The sequence below is a fragment of the Marmota marmota genome, unplaced genomic scaffold, assembly GCF_001458135.2.
Source record: "Marmota marmota marmota unplaced genomic scaffold, marMar, whole genome shotgun sequence".
Taxonomy (NCBI): Eukaryota; Metazoa; Chordata; class Mammalia; order Rodentia; family Sciuridae; genus Marmota; species Marmota marmota.
In genome coordinates this window covers 26,962,984-26,983,356 of record NW_026000142.1, presented here as the reverse complement: position 1 = coordinate 26,983,356, position 20,373 = coordinate 26,962,984, and the positions used below count along the sequence as shown (strand labels likewise).

General features: G+C 34.7%; 1 protein-coding gene across 1 annotated transcript in view; it reads right to left on the bottom strand.

Annotated features, from left to right (window-relative positions):
* Fbxl13 (F-box and leucine rich repeat protein 13) overlaps nucleotides 1–20,373 on the bottom strand; it is a 195,833-nt gene that overhangs the window by 114,236 nt on the left and 61,224 nt on the right. Inside the window, exons 8-9 of the mRNA XM_015488382.2 lie at nucleotides 15,071–15,166; nucleotides 9,395–9,527 (exon numbers count right to left, since the gene is read on the bottom strand). Of these exons, the coding sequence (XP_015343868.1) occupies nucleotides 9,395–9,527; nucleotides 15,071–15,166 (229 nt within the window). The remainder of the gene's footprint in view (nucleotides 1–9,394; nucleotides 9,528–15,070; nucleotides 15,167–20,373) is intronic.

Sequence of the window (20,373 nt, the reverse complement as noted above, 5' to 3'; positions counted from 1 at the left end):
TGGGGGGGGGGGGGAACTTGGTTTGTTTTAACATGCCTTTTAATAGCTGTCTGTCAATATCTAAAGATGATCAAAATGAAAAGATACAAATGCTTAATCATAATAAAATGTTATTCCCTCCTCCATGCACCCCCTTTTTTTCAGAAAATCAATGTAAACATTAAACAAATTCTCATTTCTACTCCTGTACATTCCAAAATAAGGTCCTGGTAAACTCAAATTCTCAACCAGTCTTCACTGATCCTTGCAAATAACTATCAAGCTAGACCTAAAAAGCAATTGTCACAATAAAAATAAGAATAAGAAAATTATATTATTGAAAGCTGGTTAGAGAATGGGCTCTGAAAAGCAGAAGTAGATGGTATGAATCATGAGCCCTGAGGAGGTATAAACACTAGTGAATGTAGAAACTCCCCCCCCCCCAGTAGTGTTCAGGAAGCCTTCTGTCAGTGGTAGACAGCCTGAGTACTTTGGGATGAAGCCAAATAGAAAAACAGGAACTAATTCAGAGACAACTGAGGGAAGGAGTGGTGCTTGAGAGAATTCCTGATTTGGGTTTGCAAATTCAAATTAGCTCATCTACAGAAATAGGTCACAAGAAAAGAGCACATGCATGGAGAATTTAAACTTCTGACTCCATCAGCTTTCATTTAAATGGTCAATAGAAAGAAAAACAAAGTGAAAAGAAACGTATTTGATCTTTAGTGAAATACTATTTTTTTTTCCTTTTACACAGATTTCCTTTTCACCTTGAGTTGAATACATTTTCATTTCTTGTATCAAGCTCTTCCAACAAAGTTTAGCAACTGGTCTTATACTTGCACAAACTCCCCGAACATGGAAGATGGTATATGATAAATAGTATTGAGCCCTTTTAAGCACCTAATAGATGCTGGGCACTAGGCTAAGAGTTTCACAAACTCCACTTGTCATTCTCAAAAGAGTTCTCTGAGAAAGTTAATGTTATCTGCCTTCTATAGATGAGGAATCCAAGGGTTTTTTTGTTTTGTTTTTTAGAGTTTAGGTAATTTGCACAAAGCTATAGGACTGACAGGTAGCAGAGCCTGGGTTCAGGTCGGTCTGAACACTTTCTGCTGTGCAGGTTGTGCAGAACTCTAACGAGTTAGGGTTCAGTCTTGGCTGTCTGGCATCAGCACTTCAAGAACCAAATCCCCAAAGAGGAGCAGATGACAAGAGGGTTAAGCCTGTCTCTCCAGGAGTACCATAGAAAGCAACAGGGAGGAGACAGTCTTGGTCCAAAATATTTAAATTTGCATTAATTTACATAGGAAACCAAGATGGGGAAGCTGGAGGAATGTCCAGAGCTGGTAGTTTAGGAAATGAGTCTGGATTGTAAGGTTCTAACCATTTTACCCATTTTACCAGTGGTTTGGTTCAGAGGTAAAGACTTTGAGATACTGTTTCTCAATGAAAATCTCCTAAATCTCCATATTATTCATGACATTAAAGACAGCTGTCAAATTTGAAGTACTACCAGAGAGATGTAACAATATCATTTACTGTCCGTGAGCCTTAGGGTGGAATATTAAGAACATGGAAACTGAAACATCCAAGATTTGGTGATGAGAAAGGTTGGGGGACATCAGAAGGAGACAAGAGGATCACAGTGGGGGCAAGAGGATTCTGGAATGAAATGAGAAGATTTAATCTGATTCTGAGAAAGGATCCAAGGTGTTCTCTGGTTTAATTTTTAATAAGATAGTTGGGATTGTGTTGGTAGATTTTTATATCCAATAGTATCCCCAGAGATCTATTTGGAAATAAAGCTCTAGAAAAAAATAGAAATTAATCCAGACCATCCAAAAGTAAGTTTATTGGAGCTACTAATATCTTCCAGGACTTTAATTGAAGCATATTTTTCAAAGCTTACAGCTGCCTCTTCTCTGTATCAGAGTTCATATTTTTCTGGGAAGCATATTCCATCCATGATAGAAGGAATAATTAGATAATTCCTCTTCTACTAATTTCTTCCTTGATAGTTACTCTAATAACTTTGCCTTCGATGATGAATTCAGGAGATTAAAAAATAAGTATACTTCTTGCTAGTCAAAAATATGACAATTCTGAGATTCTCATATTTGACCAAATATGTATTTCACTTGAGTATTTAGATAGAATAAGTTTTTTATTTAAACTTTCTTGCTGGACCTAAGGTTCTCTGATTTCTCTGACGTAAGCAAGATTTACTAGGAACTAAGATCTCCTGAATCCTAAGCCCATTATCTCTGACTTAATGCCTGATTATTTCAGAAAGATATTTTTTGTTGTTAATGTTGTTGTTCTTGTTCTTGTTGGTGGTGGGTTTTGGTGGTAGTTGTGGTAGGCTTTTTGTTTGTCTATTTGTTTGTTTTCATATACTAGCTATTCCCTACTCTGGAGCCTATACCCTAGATTAATTCATGTGTTTTGGAGAAATCTGAAGTCTCCTGCTCTGGCAAATAGAAGAAATTCAATGATGAGATGCCGCAGTCCGGCTGCAGCAAAGTAACGGGTGGGGGGGGGGGGGTTGACGAGCAACTTGTGTACATTGATACAGCAGGAGTGGGAGCCGTTTATTGTAGGACCAGAGGGGTATTTATACATTCCACACAGCTTGTCTTAATTAACATAAACTAGATACAGCAGTCAACCAATAAGAAATCTCCACACTTAATGGCTCGCTGGCGCCACCTCACAAACCACTCCCCCTGGCAAAATACCAGGCGCCATCCTGACTTGTTTACAGACTCTAACATTGAGAATCCACTTGCCCCAGTTCCATGGACCTGTTCCCTCATCTGCCTTTTAAACATTTTAAGATAACATTTTAAGGTTAATTTTATTTTAAAGCTTATATTGACATGAGGATTACAACTATTGTGCTCAACCAAACAGCCCCAAAGATTGGCCAATATTTTTCTTCAACCTAGAAATCCAAAAACCAAACTCCTTGAAAGGAATGTGTATAATTCTAGACACACCAGTAGAAAAGCTAGGGTGAAATGGAAAAGCTAAAACATCTCTGAGAATAGCTTTTATCTTTAACACACTCAAGTTTGCTATAATGCTAGAATTAAAACTGGTTTAATTAAATAACAGGTAGCAAATTTTAAATATCACAAACATGAAACATATTTATTGCCTTTTAAAAAAATCAATATCTTTTCAGGCTTGCATGCTTAAGTATTTCTGTGATAAAGGTATTTGTACCAAGAATTATACTTCCATTTTAAAATAGACAACAAAATATCAAAAAGTCTAAAGCAACAAAATATTTTAGGTTATCTTGATCTCAGATCCAATTGTAAACTACTATATATATTATGTGTCAGAATATAAAACATGCCATTATCTGATACAATGAACATGCAGTCAACATGTGCACTGCACAGTAGAGAGTTTGACTTAGGCATTTTCATTGTCTGACTGTCTGTACTTCACACAAGTTACAACCTATGTTACCCTTTATTCTCCTATCCCAAACTTTCCAGTGAGCCTGTGCCTAAGTATCAGGAAGTCTTTATGTGAAAGAAGTTAAAAAAAATAAGGGAAGATTATAGCTGTAAATGCCTATTTTTTAAAAGAAGATAGATCAAAAGAATGAAAAAACAAGCCACAAATTTGGTGGATATATTTGCATAAGACACATCTGACAAAGAACCATTATCCAAAATATACAAAGAACTCTTAAAACTCAACAGTAAGATAGCAACTTGATTTAAAAGTGGGACAAAAACCTTAGCAGACACCTCACCAAAAAGACATAGGTATGTGAAATACTCCACATCTTATGTCATTAGGGACATAAATTGTAAAAACAAAAATGAGATACCACTACGCTCTATTAGAATGACTAAAATCCAGAACACTGACAATACCTAATGTTGGAGAGGATGTGGAGCAATAGGGACTCTCATTCATTGCTGATGAGAATGCAAAGTGGTACAGCCACCCTAGAATATAGTTTTGCAGTCTCTTACAAAACTAACCACACTCCCACTACACAATCTCCAATCGTGCTTCTTGTTATCTAATCAAATGAGTTGAACACTAGGTTATAGTTTGGCTGTTAAGTGTCTCCCAAAGGATTATATTCCATTCATATGAGGGAATATTTTCAGGATATTCATATGCCCCCAATCCTAGCCCCTCCCTGTTTCTCTTTGCTTCCTTGCCACTATGGGGTAAGCAGCTTTCCTCTGCCATGTGCCTCTGCCTCCCATAGGCCCAGAAGCAATGATGCCACAAGTACACAGACTGAAACCACTGATACCCTTAGCTAAAATAAACATTTCTTCCTTTTAAGTTGTTTATATTAGGTATTTTTTCACAGTGACAGGAAGCTAACACAATTTATGCCCATAGGCACACACACACACACACACACACATAACTCACACACACAAACTTACACATAACTGCTCAAACTTGGAAGCAGCCAAGATACTATTCAATAGATGAAGGGATAAATGAATTGTGGTATATGAAAAGATAAGAAAGAAACTTAATTGCATGTTACCAAGTGAAAGAAAAGGCTACTACTATATTATCCCGACTGTATGCCCTTCTGGAAAAAGCAAAACTATAGGTATAATAAACAGATCAGTGGCTGCAAGAGGTTGACAAGGGGAAGCAATGAATGAACAAAGCACAGACCTTTTAGAGGAATGAAATATAATACTATAATGATAGATGTATAATTATAAATTTATCCAAATTCATAGATGTACACCACCAAGATTGAACTCTAAGGTAAACTATGGACTTTGAGTGATAATGACATGTCAATGTAGGTTCATCAATTGTAACAAATGTGTGGCTCCTGTGGGAGATGTTGATAGTGGGGAACTAAAATGTGTGGGGGCAGGAAATATAATGGGAATTCCTATAAAATCTGTTCAGTTTTTCTGAGAACCTAAAACTGCTCTAAAAATAATAAAGCAGAAGCAGAAGATTATCATAAAGACAAAGAAGAAAGGCCCCAAATCAGCAACATAATTTTTCACATTAAGAAAGTAGAAATAGGGACTGGGGTTGTGGCTCAGTGGTAGAGTGCTCCAGTAGCACGCATGAGGCACTGGTTTTGATCCTCAGCACCACATAAACGTAAAATAAAGATATGGTGTCCACCTAAAACTAAAAAATAAATAAATAAAAAGAAACTAGAAATAAGCTGGGTGCAGTAGCACATGCCTTTAATGCCAGCAATTCTGGAGGCTGCGGCAGGGAGCATTCCAAGTTTAAGGCCAGTCTCAGCAGCTTAGGGAGACCTTCAGCAACTTCAAAAAACTCTGTCTCAAATTAAAAAATAAAAAGGGATAGCTTGTTAAAGTTCCCCTGGTTTCAATCCCCAGTATCAAAACAAAACAAAAAACTAGAAACATAACTCCTGTGCAGTAGTGTGAGTCTAAATAATGACAATGTTCTGGATATTTTTTAAAAATCTAGAATGAAGGATTTTGAATATTTTTACCATAAAAGAATGATAAATGTTTGAGGAGATAGATATATTTACCCTGATCTGAATACTACATAATGTATCAAAACACATGGTTTCCTATAAGTGTGTATAATTTATACATGTCTGTTAAAAAATAGATTTCTGTTATTGATAATTTTTTAAAGTAACTAGAAAAAGATCAAATGAAGCCCCAAACAACCAGGATAATAAAGATTGGAGTAGAAATAAACTAAATAGAGACTAGAAGAAGAGTTAGAAATTGTGTGAACACCTGAATTCACAGCAACATAAGTCGCAGTAGCAAAAAGTAGAAACAATCTTAGTGTCTATTGATGGAAGAACTGATAAACAACATGTGGTATACACACACATACACACACACATACACACAAATATTATTCACCCTTAAAAAGGAAGGAAATTCTGACACATGCCACAACGTGAGTGAGCCTTGAAGACATATGTTTAAAAAAAAAACGCTAGTAATAGGACAACTATTCTATAATTCGACTTTCGTGAGATACCTAGAATCATCAAGTTTATAGTGATAGACATTAGAATGGTGGTTGCCACAGGCCAGTCAGGAAGAAATGAAGAGTTAGTTCTACATGGGTACAGGTTTCAATTTTGTATGATGCAAAAGTTCTGGAGATGGATGGTGATAGTTGACAGCAATGCAAATGTAACTGTATAGAACTGTACAATTATAGGAATTACAACCAAAATTTTGATAATATATGTATTTTACCAATAAAAAAAGAATCAAAAAGTTGGTTGGTTGAAACAATCAAAAAATTGATAATATTTTAGCTATATTGACAAAGAAACAAGAAAGGACAAATATCACTAAAATATGAAATGAAAGTATATATATTAGTATCCAGTTCACAGAAATAAAAAGGATTGGGCTGGGGCTGTAGCTCAGTGGTAGAGTGCTCACATTAAACTAAAAAGCTTCTTCATAGCAAAGAAAACAATCAAGAACATGAACAGAGAGCCTACAGAATGGGAGAAAATCTTTACCACCTGAACCTTAGATAGAGCATTAATCTCCAGGATATACACAAAACTCAAAAAACTTAACGCACACACAAAAAAACAAATAATCCAGTCAAATGGGCAAATAAACTGAACAGGCACTTCATAGAAGAAGACATATGAATGGTCAAAAAAAGTATGATATATCAAGAACTATGTAATGTTTTGAACAACCAACAATAAAAAATTTTTTAAAAAAGTATGAAAAAATGTTCAACATTTCTAGCAATTAGAGAAATGCAAATTAAAACTACACTGAGATTTCATCTCACTACAGTCAGAATGACAGTTACCAAGAAAACAAGTAACAATAAATATTAGCAAGGATGTAGGGTAAAAGGTACACTCCTACATAGCTGGTGGGACTGCAAACTGGGTTTAACCACTCTGGAAAGCTGTACAGAGATTCCTCAGAAAACTTGGAATGGAACCACCATTTGACACAGTTATCCAACTCCTCAGCTTATATCCAAATGACTTAAAATCCGCATACTACAGTGATGCAGACGCATCAATGTTTATAGCAGCTCGATTCATAATAATCAAGCTTTGGAAACAACCCAGGTGCTCTTCAACAGATGAACGGATAAAGAAAATTTGGTAAATGTACACAATGAAATATTACTCAGCCATAAAGAAGAATTAAATTATGGTACTTGCCAGTAAATGGATGGAACTGGAGACTATCATTTCCAAAGATACCTATGTGAAAACCCTAAGTGAAATAAATCAAAATCCCAAAAAGCCAAAGGCCAAATGTTCTCTTTGATATACAGATGATAACACATAATTAGTTGGGAGGGAAGAATAGAAATTCATTAGATTAGACAAAGGGGAATGAAGGGAAGGGAGAGGGGATGGGAATAGGAAAGACAGTAGAATAAATCAGACATAACTTTCCTATGCTCACATATGAATACACAACCAGTGTAACTCCATATCATGTTTAACCACAAGAATGGTACAAAAATTGTAATGGGTTGCACCCCATCACATGTATAAAATGTATAAAATGTCAAAATACACCATATATCATGGGTGTAAAAAAAAACAAAATGAAACAAAAAAACCAAAGGCAGATATAATCAGACTGAATAAGAAATAAATATGGAGGAGAAAGCTGTTGTAAAAGTGAGAATAGCATTATATCCCCACAACAAGGTGTATTCTGGAAATTTTAAAATGTAATCATATGAACATTATTTTCATTAAAAATATGAAAAGAGGAGTCAAGAACACGCAAGATTCCACATATCTCTGCTACTTTTCAACCTTGCAAAGGAGATCCCAAGCAATGTAATCAAATGGGAATAAAAAGATATAAATATAACATTGAATGGACACAAAACTGTGAATAATCCCAGATGATATGACCGTTTACCTAGAAAACCCAAGAGGATCAACTGACAAACTATTAAAACCAAGAACTGAATTTTATATATGGTCCAAAATAATAACATCATCCAAAATAAAAAAACCTATAGTTTTCTTTAGCACCAGCAACAATCAATCAGAATTATTCCATTCTGTACAATTTCTTTTTTCAATAAAAAAGTTTATAAATAACAACAGTGATTCCTTGTGTACCTCTTCTTCGTTTCATTAAACTCTCCACCCCTTCCATAAACACTATCTTGCATTTAGAGTTTTTTACTTCTATTCGTGTTTTTATGTGTTAGAATGTGTGTGCTATGTCCTTAAAAAATATAAATATGTGTACATGTGTATATATATTTGCACTAATTTCAAAATAAAATGCAAACTATATACATATTAATTTTTCACATTGAAAAATTGTATTAAATTATGTGATATAATTATATGTATGTGCATGTGTCATCCTGCAACTTGATTTTACCCTATTTTTAGACTTATCCAAGTTAATACTTATGCTTATATATGGCATTCTTTCTCATTATCTGGAATCAGTATGGAATATGCTTTTAAAAATAATTTGTTTCATTTCTATAAATACATGCATGGTAAGTAAAAACCACATCTCAAAAGAGATATAGGTTAAAGACAAAAATCACATTGCAAGTACAAAGCAGCTTGGAAAAAATAGAAATAACTTTACTGTTCATCTAGAGGAAGATTAAATAAATTATGGTCTATCTATAAAATGGTTTTACAATATTTAAAAAGAATTTAGTAGGTCTGTACATACTGACATGCAAAGACTTCCAAAACATAAAAGAAAATCTAAAACAATATGATCTCTTTCATGTCAAAAGTTAAAACTGTGTATTTTAAACCACATGTCTATGTAAATGTATCTTAGAAAGACAGAAAAATGATAATACTGGGCACCTTTCAGTAAATGAATGGGTTTGAGGGAGTTGAAGGGAGATACTTTTACTGTTTATTGCTAGATTTTGTTAAGTGAGGATATGTTCTTAATAATGTGGGGGAGGGAGTGGGAGAGGGAAATGGGGAGGGAGAGAGAAGTAGGGGTGAGAAAGATGGGGAGAGAGAGAGAGATATCCAGGGGAGCTTAACCAGTGAGCTACATCCCAGCCCTATATTTTTCATTCTGAGATAAGGTCTCCATAAGTTGTTGAGGGCCTCACTAGGTTGCTGAGGCTGGCTTTGAACTTGTGATCTTCCTGCCTCAGTCTCCTGAGCTGCTGGGATTACAGGTGTTGATAAATTGATGATACATAAATAGACAAATTCAAGATCAAATATTGATCAAGAAGAATGCACAAAGGACCAACTCACTCCCAGAGCATATAATCAAGTAAGAACTAACCATATTATAAGTTTTTAGTGTGGTTGCAGTCCACATTCTTTGACCTAAGGTTATCACTTAAGTTTCCCTTTTATTTGTTTTTTTTTCATCTATTTAATTAGAAAATAGAAAAGCAAGACAAATATTGTAATGAACATACTTACTGACATATTTCAAAGTTTTGGGTCGGAGAAGACAACCACGAAAATTCAAACACAGCACATTTAGACGCCACTTTTGCAAAGTAGACACTACATATTTATCTGTAACTGTATTCTTCACCGTGGAAAAGTTAATCTAAAAAGGATAAACAAAAGGCATTAAGAAATGCAAAAATTATGCTTCATATAAAAATTTTAAATATTTTAAATTATCAAGTACTAAAAGTTCTCCATCACATCATTCCCAAATAGAAAAAAAGACTAAAATATTAGAGTGTTCTACTAGAGAATATAAATTTCATAAGTAAAAAAGGAATATACACACATACAAACACAATTCCAAAATGATTTGAGTTTGCCAATAAAAAATATAGCACATTAAACACAAATGGCTTTGGGGGTATGTGTATGTGTATGTTTCTGAGAATCAAAGCTTTGTACATCAAGAATGGGAAATTATACTCCATGTATGTATAATAGGTCAAAATATATTCTACTGTCATGTCTATCTAAAAAGAACAAATTAAAAAAATTTTTGAAAAGCCTTGTACATGGGGGCTGGGGATGTGGCTCAAGCAGTAGCACGCTCGCCTGGCATGCGTGAAGCCTGGGTTCGATCCTCAGCACCACATACAAATAAAGGTGTTTGTTGTGTCCACCAAAAAAAAAAAAACAAAAAACCTAAACTAAAAAGCCTTGTACATGCTAGGCAAGCACTGTAACCAATGAGCTATATCCCAAGTCCACAAATGGCTTCTTTTTTATTATTATTATTAAATGATTCAACACATGAGACAACATCTAGTCTCCCACTTGTGAGTTAAGATATACAAAATAGTTTAACAATGAGAGATGATAGATTTCAAAAAGCAGGCAGAACTAAAAAAATCTTGGAGCAAAAGTCAGTCTATAACGCCATATACTTTTGTGATTATAAATCAATTTAACTTTTATCATAATGATGTTACCTTTAGGAATTTATCCTGCAGATACAATCATGTATTTTTAAATATTTTTGTTTGTTTAAAATATTCTTTACATTTTCATATAATCATACATCTATATGGGGAACAATGATGTTCTGATACATTCATGCATGGTATAATGATCAAATCAGGGTAACTGGCATATCCATCACTTCATACATTTATCATTTCTTTGTGGCAAGCATTCCAAAACTTCCCTACCAGCTCTTTTGAAATACACATCATTGTTAAATACAGTCACTGTACTGTGCAATGGCACACCGGAACTTATTCGCTTTTATAACCATGCATTTGTACGCCAGCCTTGCCCTTTCCTGTCTCCTCTCCAGTCTCTTAACCTATATTCTCCTCTCTATTTCTGTGGGTCAACTTTTAAAGATTCCATATAAATATGAGATCATATAGTATTTGTCTTTCTGGGTATGGTTTATCTCACTCAACATTATGTTCTCTAGTTCCCTACATGTTGCAGATGACAAGATTTCCTCTTTTTAATGGCTGAATAGTATTCTTTGGTGTCTACATACCACATTTCCCCCTCATTCCTTTGTTGTTGACATTTAGGTTGATTCCAAATTTTGGCTATTGTGAGTGGTCCTGCAGTAAACATGGGAGTGCAGGTGATTCTTTGATATATGGATTTTATTTCCCTTGGATATGTACCTAGTAGTGGGATTGCTGGATCCAAAAATGTTTAATTTTTTTATATCTTTATTGCATTTTTATGTGGAACTGAGGATTGAACCCAGTGCCTCACAAATGCTAGGTGAGCACTCTACCACTGAGTCACAGCACCAGCCCCCAAATTTTTAATTTTGATGATGACTGATTATCTACTTTTTTTCTATTTTTTTGCTCAGTATTATTTTAGAAATGCATTCAGGTTTATTTAACTCTTTAGTTTACTATCTGTCTAGTAGCCAGGCACAGTGGCACAGGACTGCAATCCCAGAAACTTGGGAGACTGAGGCAGGAGAATTGCAAATTCAAGGCCAGTCAGGGCAACTTACTGAGATCTTCAAAATAAAAAAATTAAAAGGGCTGTGGATATAGCTCAGTGGTAGAGTACCCCTGGTTCAATCTCCAGTACCACCAAAAAAAAAAAAAAATCTGTATAGCATTCCATCACTCCATTGTATATATTTTAAAAGTTATTATTTTTAAAAAATATTTCTTCTTCCATTGATGGACATTTAGGTAGTGTGTAGTGTTTCTGCTGTTTTAAACACATGACTTGAGGACATCTGTGAGTTTCTCTAGGCTATATACCTAGAAATGCAATTGCTTGGGTCCTAGATTTGAGTGTCTTCAAATTAAGTAGATGCTTCTGAATTGCCCTCCCATGTTGATAAACAAGTTTATATTCCTATCTTGGTAAACATTGTCATATCACCAATCTTTGGTGTTAACAGATTTTTCTTTTCTTTTCTTTTCTTTTCCTTCCTTCCTTCCTTCCTTCCTTCCTTCCTTCCTTCCTTCCTTCCTTCCTTCCTTCCTTTCTTTCTTTCTTTCTTTCTTTCTTTCTTTCTTTCTTTCTTTCTTTCTTTCTTTCTTTCTTTCTTTCTTTCTTTCTTTCTTTCTTTCTTTCTTTCTTTCTTTCTTTCTTTCTTTCTTTCTTTCTTTCTTTCTTTCTTTCTTTCTTTCTTTCTTTCTTTCTTTCTTTCTTTCTTTCTTTCTTTCTTTCTTTCTTTCTTTCTTTCTTTCTTTCTTTCTTTCTTTCTTTCTTTCTTTCTTTCTTTCTTTCTTTCTTTCTTTCTTTCTTTCTTTCTTTCTTTCTTTCTTTCTTTCTTTCTTTCTTTCTTTCTTTCTTTCTTTCTTTCTTTCTTTCTTTCTTTCTTTCTTTCTTTCTTTCTTTCTTTCTTTCTTTCTTTCTTTCTTTCTTTCTTTCTTTCTTTCTTTCTTTCTTTCTTTCTTTCTTTCTTTCTTTCTTTCTTTCTTTCTTTCTTTCTTTCTTTCTTTCTTTCTTTCTTTCTTTCTTTCTTTCTTTCTTTCTTTCTTTCTTTCTTTCTTTCTTTCTTTCTTTCTTTCTTTCTTTCTTTCTTTCTTTCTTTCTTTCTTTCTTTCTTTCTTTCTTTCTTTCTTTCTTTCTTTCTTTCTTTCTTTCTTTCTTTCTTTCTTTCTTTCTTTCTTTCTTTCTTTCTTTCTTTCTTTCTTTCTTTCTTTCTTTCTTTCTTTCTTTCTTTCTTTCTTTCTTTCTTTCTTTCTTTCTTTCTTTCTTTCTTTCTTTCTTTCTCTTTCTTCCTTTCTTCCTTTGTACCAGGGATTGAACTCAGGGGCACTCAATCACTGAGCCACATCCCCAGCCCTCAATCGTGTATTTTTTTTTTAATATTTTTTTTTTAGTTGTAGATGGACACAATACCTTTACCTTACTTATTTATTTTTATGTGGTGCTGAGGATTAACCCAGTGCCTCACACATGCTAGGTAAGTGCTCTACCACTGAGCTACAACCCTAGCTCCACACTCATATGTATTTTAAAAATGAGGAAAAGGATGTACACTAAAGGATTTTAATAGAAAGAGAGAGAAACAAGCTAAGAAACTAATTAAATAAATTGAAGGACTTCTTACAACAAAACACTGATCAATAGCTGAATTCAGGGTTAAAAAAAAAAGCACAATTTACAGAAAACCTAAAGAAACAAGATCCAACTATGTTACTCTGCTTGTATAATTCAGTCCAAGAACAAAATTCACAATATCTAGAGGATTTAATGGACCAAATCCTACATGAATTTTACTCCTCAATGTCAATTTTTTTGATGAGAGTTGGTTCTCAGAGTTCAAGATTTCCCTTTCCCCATCCATAGTACTAAGGATTGAACCCAGGGCCTCACATGTGCTGGGAAGCACTCTACCACTGAGCTACATCCCCATCCATTTTTATGTTTTATTTTGAGACAGGGTCTCACTAGTTGCCCAGGCTGGCCTTGAACTTGCAATCCTCCTGCTTCGGTTTTGCAAAATGGATGGGGTTACAGGTGTGTGTCACCAGTCCCACCAAGATTCTATTATTTTCAAAGAACCTGGAAAGCAGAAATCCTGTGTTTCCAGGTAGGGGAAAATTAAATGGCAAAAGTGGCATTTCCTTAAAAAATATTTGCTAAATAAGAATATATGCTTTGTAGTCAGAGTGATCAGAGTTTGTATTCCTATCCAACCACTTAACAACTTGGGCTATTACTTGACTAAGCCTTAGTTTTTGGTTTTGTTAATATATTTTTTAGTTGTAGATGGATACAATGTCTTTATCTTATGTTTTTGTTTTTCATCTGTAAAGTGAGAAAAATAATAGTGCTTAACTCAGGAAACTTCAGGGGTGAACTAAGAAAATGCAACTTAATGTGCTCAGTGCAGAACTCATCTATAAGTCAACCAAACATGTCATCAGAGCACCCTCCCCATTCTTGGCTGAACTGTTTTATTCTCACTCTGTATGACAATATCAAGAGAACTGATTCCATCTGAGCTAACAAATCAGATACTCATGCCTTAAGTTTATTTTTAGTTTAATGCAGTGATTCTCAGACTTTAGCCTGTATCAGAATCATCTGGTTGGATTTAACGATCCAAACAAACAGATTGCTGATTTGCTACTCCCAGAATTTCTCTGGGGTGGGGCCTGATAATTTGCGTTTCCAACAAGTTCCTGGGTGTTGCTGATGCTGCTGGTCTTAGGACCACACTTTACGAATCACTAGTTTATATGAATAAATCTCTTATTTATGTGACAGATGTTTGGGGATGTTCCTTTTCGCTTTGGAACACATAAAAAAGAAAAACTGAATCCAAATGCTCTGAAGGAGAAATAATATGTGCAATATTAAGATCAGGACAAATCCTGCAGCAGCCTGGCAGAAATTAGAAAAAGCCAGCACTTCTGCCTTCATTGGATAAAGATGTAGAGAATATGAGAACGTGGCAGGAAGAACAAAGCCAGAATAGGAGGTTAGGTTTCTTTATGTTTAGTAAATTTCTATTTCCATAATTATATATTGGCCTTTGTTTTATTTTTGCTTTTATTTGTGTTTAAATGTGTCACAATTATTTAAAGAAAAAGGCAATGAGAAATGACAAAATGAGGAATTGGCTACTCACAAATTGGGTGTTTCAGCTAAATGCTTAAATTTTTAGCAAAAAAATATATCAATGTCATACTTTGAATTTAATTATCAGTCACTTCTGTCCTCTTCAAGTTCAAACCCCTCATCTTATCAGTTTTACCTAACATTAGCCATGCACATAAGGTCATTCTTTCTACTTTCTTTTTAGTAGAACTAATCCTTCCAAATTATGAATGATGAATAGGTCATTACAAACCACACAGTCTAAACTGTCTTCCTCATAGGCAAGGATTCAATATACAGTATACACTCATGAAGGAATCAGGCACATATTAATAATGAAGCCAGGATAGGGTATAAAATATTCAATAAAACAGGCTTTGCTTCAATACTAATATAATATTCAATTCATATCTACTATTTAAAATACTAATATATCTCTTAAAATAACATTATTTTCTTTTTTATCTCTCCCTCCAAGCTTCTGCCCAGACTAAAGAAAAACAAATGCACTTGTTGCTGGTGGCCACAGAGTAAGGAGCAAGGAAGAAGGTGGTCCCTTCTTATAGCAGTCCATTGGCCCTTAAGAACTAAAATAACCCCATAGTTCAGAGAGTAGCTACTTACAGCATTCCACAATTTAGTTATCTGTATCATCACCATCCAGGAGTGATTTACTTGACCACATATTATCATATCTCTTAAACCAAGGTATGAGAAAATCTAAGTGCAAAGAAAAGAAATACACAATTTTGAAAAATGTGTAAACTTTGATGCAATTCTTTCCACTTTTTATGTGTGTGCACACATGCATGCGAGTGGAGGGAGGGAAAGAGAGATTAAGAGAGACTAAATAGTAGTATAATCCATATATTGTATAGCAAAAGTTTAAGCACTAGAATTTTATCTGAAGATAGAAATTTTATCCAAAGTACTAGAACTTAACTGCTGATGCCTTTTGTACAATGTGATCCTTTATTTTTTATTTTTTTGGCACCAGTGATTGGATCTAGGGGATAATTAAACACAGAGCCAAATACCCAGTACTTTTTATTTTTTATTTTGAGACAGGGTCTTCCTAAGTTGATTAGGACATCACTAACTTGCTGAGGCTGGTGTCAAACTTGTGATCCTCCTGTCTCAGTCTCCCAAGTTTTGGGGATCACAGGCAAGAACCACTACACCTGGCTTATTTATTAAAGTGGGTGGTGAGTATACAAGTACTCATTTTTTACATTTCTTTGCATGCCTGAAATATTTTATATTAATAAACTCACTTTTGAATAAAATACATAGGAATAAATTTAAGGGGGTGAAAGAATCATACAAAACACTGAATATTCCATTTTGTGAATTGGAAGACATAATAACAATAAGGAACTGAATCAGTCTGCCCCTGAGTAAACAGCAAACTCAAGCTCAGAGTGTTTTATAATAGTATTATATCAAATATTCAAAGAACAAATAACAATAAAAACATAGTTCAACCCAAAGTGATCTATAGATTCAACACAACCCTATTAATTTTTTCAGACTCCTTTTGCATAAATGGAAAAGCCAATCCTCAAATTCATATAGAATCACAAGGGGTTCAAAATAGCCAAAATAACTTCAAAATAGAACAAAGAGAGCTAATACAAAGCTATAATAATCAAAACGTCAAAGTACAGGATTAATATGTAGACCAATGTAATAAGACTTGAGAGTCCAGAAATACTTAGCATCTTTTTTTATTTTTATTTTTTTAGTTGTAGTTGAACACAATACCTTTAATTTTATTTATATTTTATGTGGTGCTGAGGATCGAACCCAGGGCCTCGCACATGCTAGGCGAGCGCTCTACAGCTGAGCCACAACCCAGCCCCTACTTAGCATCTTTGAACAACTGATTTTCAACAAGAAGCCCAATACAATTCAATGGGGAAAGAAGAGTATCTTTAATGAATGGTGCTGAGACAATTGGATATTCAAATATTTTTTAAAAATGCATTTAGACCCCCCACACACACACACTCATTCCATATTTTTAAAAATTCAAAATAAATCAATGGCCTAAATATCCAGAGCTAAAACCATTAAATTCTTAAAAGAAAACATGGGGTAAATCTTCATGACCTTGAGTTTAACAAAAGTCCTTAGCTATGACATAAGCCACAAAGGAAAAAAAATCTAAATTTCATCAAAATTCAAAACTTTTGTGCATCAAAAAACATTACAAATAAAGTTAAAATTTCACATTTTTTTTCTGTATATACTATTGAAGGAACGAATTATGCTAACAATTAAGTCAATCATTGAAATGGCCAAGAACCTTGGAAAGGTATTACAGTAGATGAGGTAGCCTAAAAAGCGTATTGTCATTTTCTACCTGTACTGTTCTTGTACAGTACTTTTTTAATTGATTTTATTTTTTTAAGTACATGACAGCGGAATGCATTACAATTCTTTTTACACATATACAGCACAATTTTTCATATCTTTGTATATAAAGTATGTTCATACCAATTCATGTCTTTATACATGTTCTTTGTGGGTTTTTGCATTATAATTCTTATTACATATATATACCACAATTTTTCATATCTCTGTTTGTATATAAAGTAGGTTGACACCCAATTCGTGTCTTCATACATGTACTTTGTACAGTATTTTAAAGAGAGGAAGTACGATAATTAGGCCTTATGTCCAGAGAGGTAAAAGCAACCTAGAAAAGTTAAATGGCCACACTTCTATAGAGCCAAATTTCTGAGACTGCAGGAGACAAATAACTTGTTCAAGAGTTGTATAAGAACAATCTAGATAAAAAGTGAGATGGGAAGCAAAGCCTTAAAGGCAGTAAACTGTAATTTAGCCAAGTAAGAAATAAAGTTCCTGAGCAAGCACCTCCAAGCCCCTCTGACACACACACACAAAGCAGACAGGAAAACTGAGCACAGCTGCTCAGAATAGACTGGGCTTCTATTCACTGAGCCTTTGTTACAGAGACCACCTCTCCTTGGAAGGGTACTATACTAGTTGCTTAGGTTGCCATAACAAATTGCCACAAATTGGGTGGCTCAAAACAACAGAAATTTGTTCCCTCTGTTCTGGAGGTAAGAAGCCTGAAATCAGAGTTGGGAGGGTGGTGCCCCACTGAAGCCCTTGTAGAAAGTCCTTCCTTGCCACCTTAACTTCTGGTGGTTGCCAGGATTCTTTTGCATTCTTTGTCTTATAGCTATATCACTGCTCCAACCTCTGCCTCTTGTCACATGGCCTTCCCTCCTGTGTGTGTTTGGTTCCCTCTTTCCTCTCATAAAGACAGCAGGTATTAGATTTAAGACCCATTCAAACGCAGCTTGACTTATTCTCTGCAAAAATCTTATTTCCAGATTTCCAGATAAGTTCACTTTCTGGGGTTCCAGAAGTACATTAATTTTGGAGGACACTAGTCAACCTAGTACAGTCATCTAACTCCTCTGAGTCCGTTTCCTCATCTGCAAAACAAGGGTCTTTGGTGAAATAATTTCTAAAGGCCTCTTCCATACCTAAAATTTTGTGATTACTTTTGTAATTTATGGCCAGATAGTTAAAATTAGTCTCTTTATTGTATTGTCATATGGTAATTTTAATCACAAATTTAAAGAGTTTATTTTTTCCATATTGTGTGATTTAAGTTCTTCTCAACTATAAATTCTAAGAGGGTATTAATTACAACAAAAAAGCCCATATCTAAATAGATCATACCTATCATTTACATGTTAAATTCTTTCATAAATGGATTCAGACTTTCATTTGCATTGTGGTCCATGTAGTAGAACAGAGAAAGATGATTAGAATAAGACTACATAATGCCTTTCCCAATGTGTGGGGATTTTTATGTCTTTTCCAATAAATGAGGAGCTGCCATTTTCTTCACTAGCTCTTTTAACACTTAATTGTTTAGCACCTAGTTTATAATGTCACACCACATTCATTCCATAGACCATTTCCCAGAAATACTTAAAAGGCAGGTGTTCCACAATTCAATGTAGAATAAACTGTTTCAAAGAATTTAAATACAATTACCACAAACCTATAGTTTCTCCTAAGGAGTGGGGCCACTATTATAAAATATAACTGAAAGTTTTAAAACATTCATATGCAATTACATTTAGAAATACTAGAAATTAATTCCACATGGAACACTGTTGCCAATACGGCAACCTGGGAAGAACATCAAGGAAGAAGAGTATGATTTCTAATTCAATTCCATAGATAATCACCAGGTACTCTATGCAAGACACATCCTAACCCATAAAATTGACAACACGTATCAGAAAATGGGGCATTTTAAGAAAACCATACGCCACTGAAAGTCTATATGAGCATGAAATCTGAGCATACTCAATAATATGTTTCAGCACCACTATGAGCCAGGGCGCTTTGAATTTCAGGAAAAAGAAGAGCATCTAGTGGTCCAAGAAGAAGTATTGGGATGAGAAAGGAGAAAGAAAGCCCACATCATGAGGGAATTGGATGGATGTAACAAGAGAACAAACTGAACACTTTAACCCCTGGAAGAGGGAAAGAAAAGGAAAAGGGATTCACCAGTTCAAGGAAGCCAACCATGCCTCAAAGAAATTGAAATGGTGCCTGGTGAGATACGATGATTTCAGTTAAGGTTACAGATGCAGCTGCAAGAAGTCTACCTAGAGCAGAGACCTTTCAAGCCTACAGTCTACTTCCTACTTCTGACTCAATGTGAAAAATCAGTGATACTCTTGGAAGAGACTAGAAGTGGTTCTCGGGATGGGGAGATGGAAATTTTACAATACACTGAAGCATTGGAAGCCCAGTAGCTATTTTCATTTTGATCTTATGTGACAAAACCAGAGCCCCTAGGAGGATATCAACAGCAGACAGATTTCAGCTTTTTACATTAGGAAAAACCTCTAATATCTTCTAGCACAAAAATGGTTTTTATTTTTTTTTTCTCTTCCATACAAAAGAAGCAAGTTCCCCAAAAGGAATGTACAGGGTTCGTGGTTAGAATTAACTTTTCTGTAACACCCTGTGGCATTAGATTGGTATTAGGGGTATCAGCACATGTGTCCCATACAAAAGCAGCAACAAGGCTAACATGGCCAACTGACCAGAAAGGGTGCCTATTCACTGAGTATGAGGGAGCACTGGATGTGTTCAGAGGGGATTCTGAGTTTGGGTGGAGGAGCCTATAAGAAGACATCAATTATAAGTCCCCTTCATCACAAAGTTTCTGTGATTCTAAAATTTTTAAATTCCCTGGTCTCCAAGATGAGCCAGCTCTCAATGAACTTCCTGAGAACTATATTCTCTAATAGTACCAGTATTCCCTACTTATTTGTTAAATACCCTGGATAGTAATGCATTTAATATGGAAATTCTTGCTATAAACACAGTAGAGAACAACAAAATAACTCCAGACCCAATTAGGAAGGAGGGAAAGAGTTACAGTATAAATCTAAATTAAACACAATTTATCCATCACAGAATTATGTGACTGTGGGCATCAACAACCAACCGTAGAAATACCTCTTAAGCAACTAGACAGCACTTAGTATGCAAATGTGTAGTGGCCAGGTCATTCTTGAAAGACAACATGGTAAAGTCAAGCTAAAGAAAGGGTTCCCATTAGGTCAAGATATCTATATTTCTTGAGGCTTATAATTTAAGAAGAAAGAAGAAATAATAAAAAACATTTCTGTGAAGGGCTAGTTTTCTTTCAGCTGAATCAGGTACTTCCCTATAGCACCGCTCACTACTGATTGAGTAAGTGGTTCTACTATTAACAAGGAGACCGTTGAAGAAATGGAAAACACCCTTTTTCTTGATGGAAATAAAACGTTAAAGTTCAATTTTGGCCCATTATACATTCGGTGCCAAACCTATATCACGGTGTTCAAGTAGGCCTGATACTTTACCAGGAACAATTG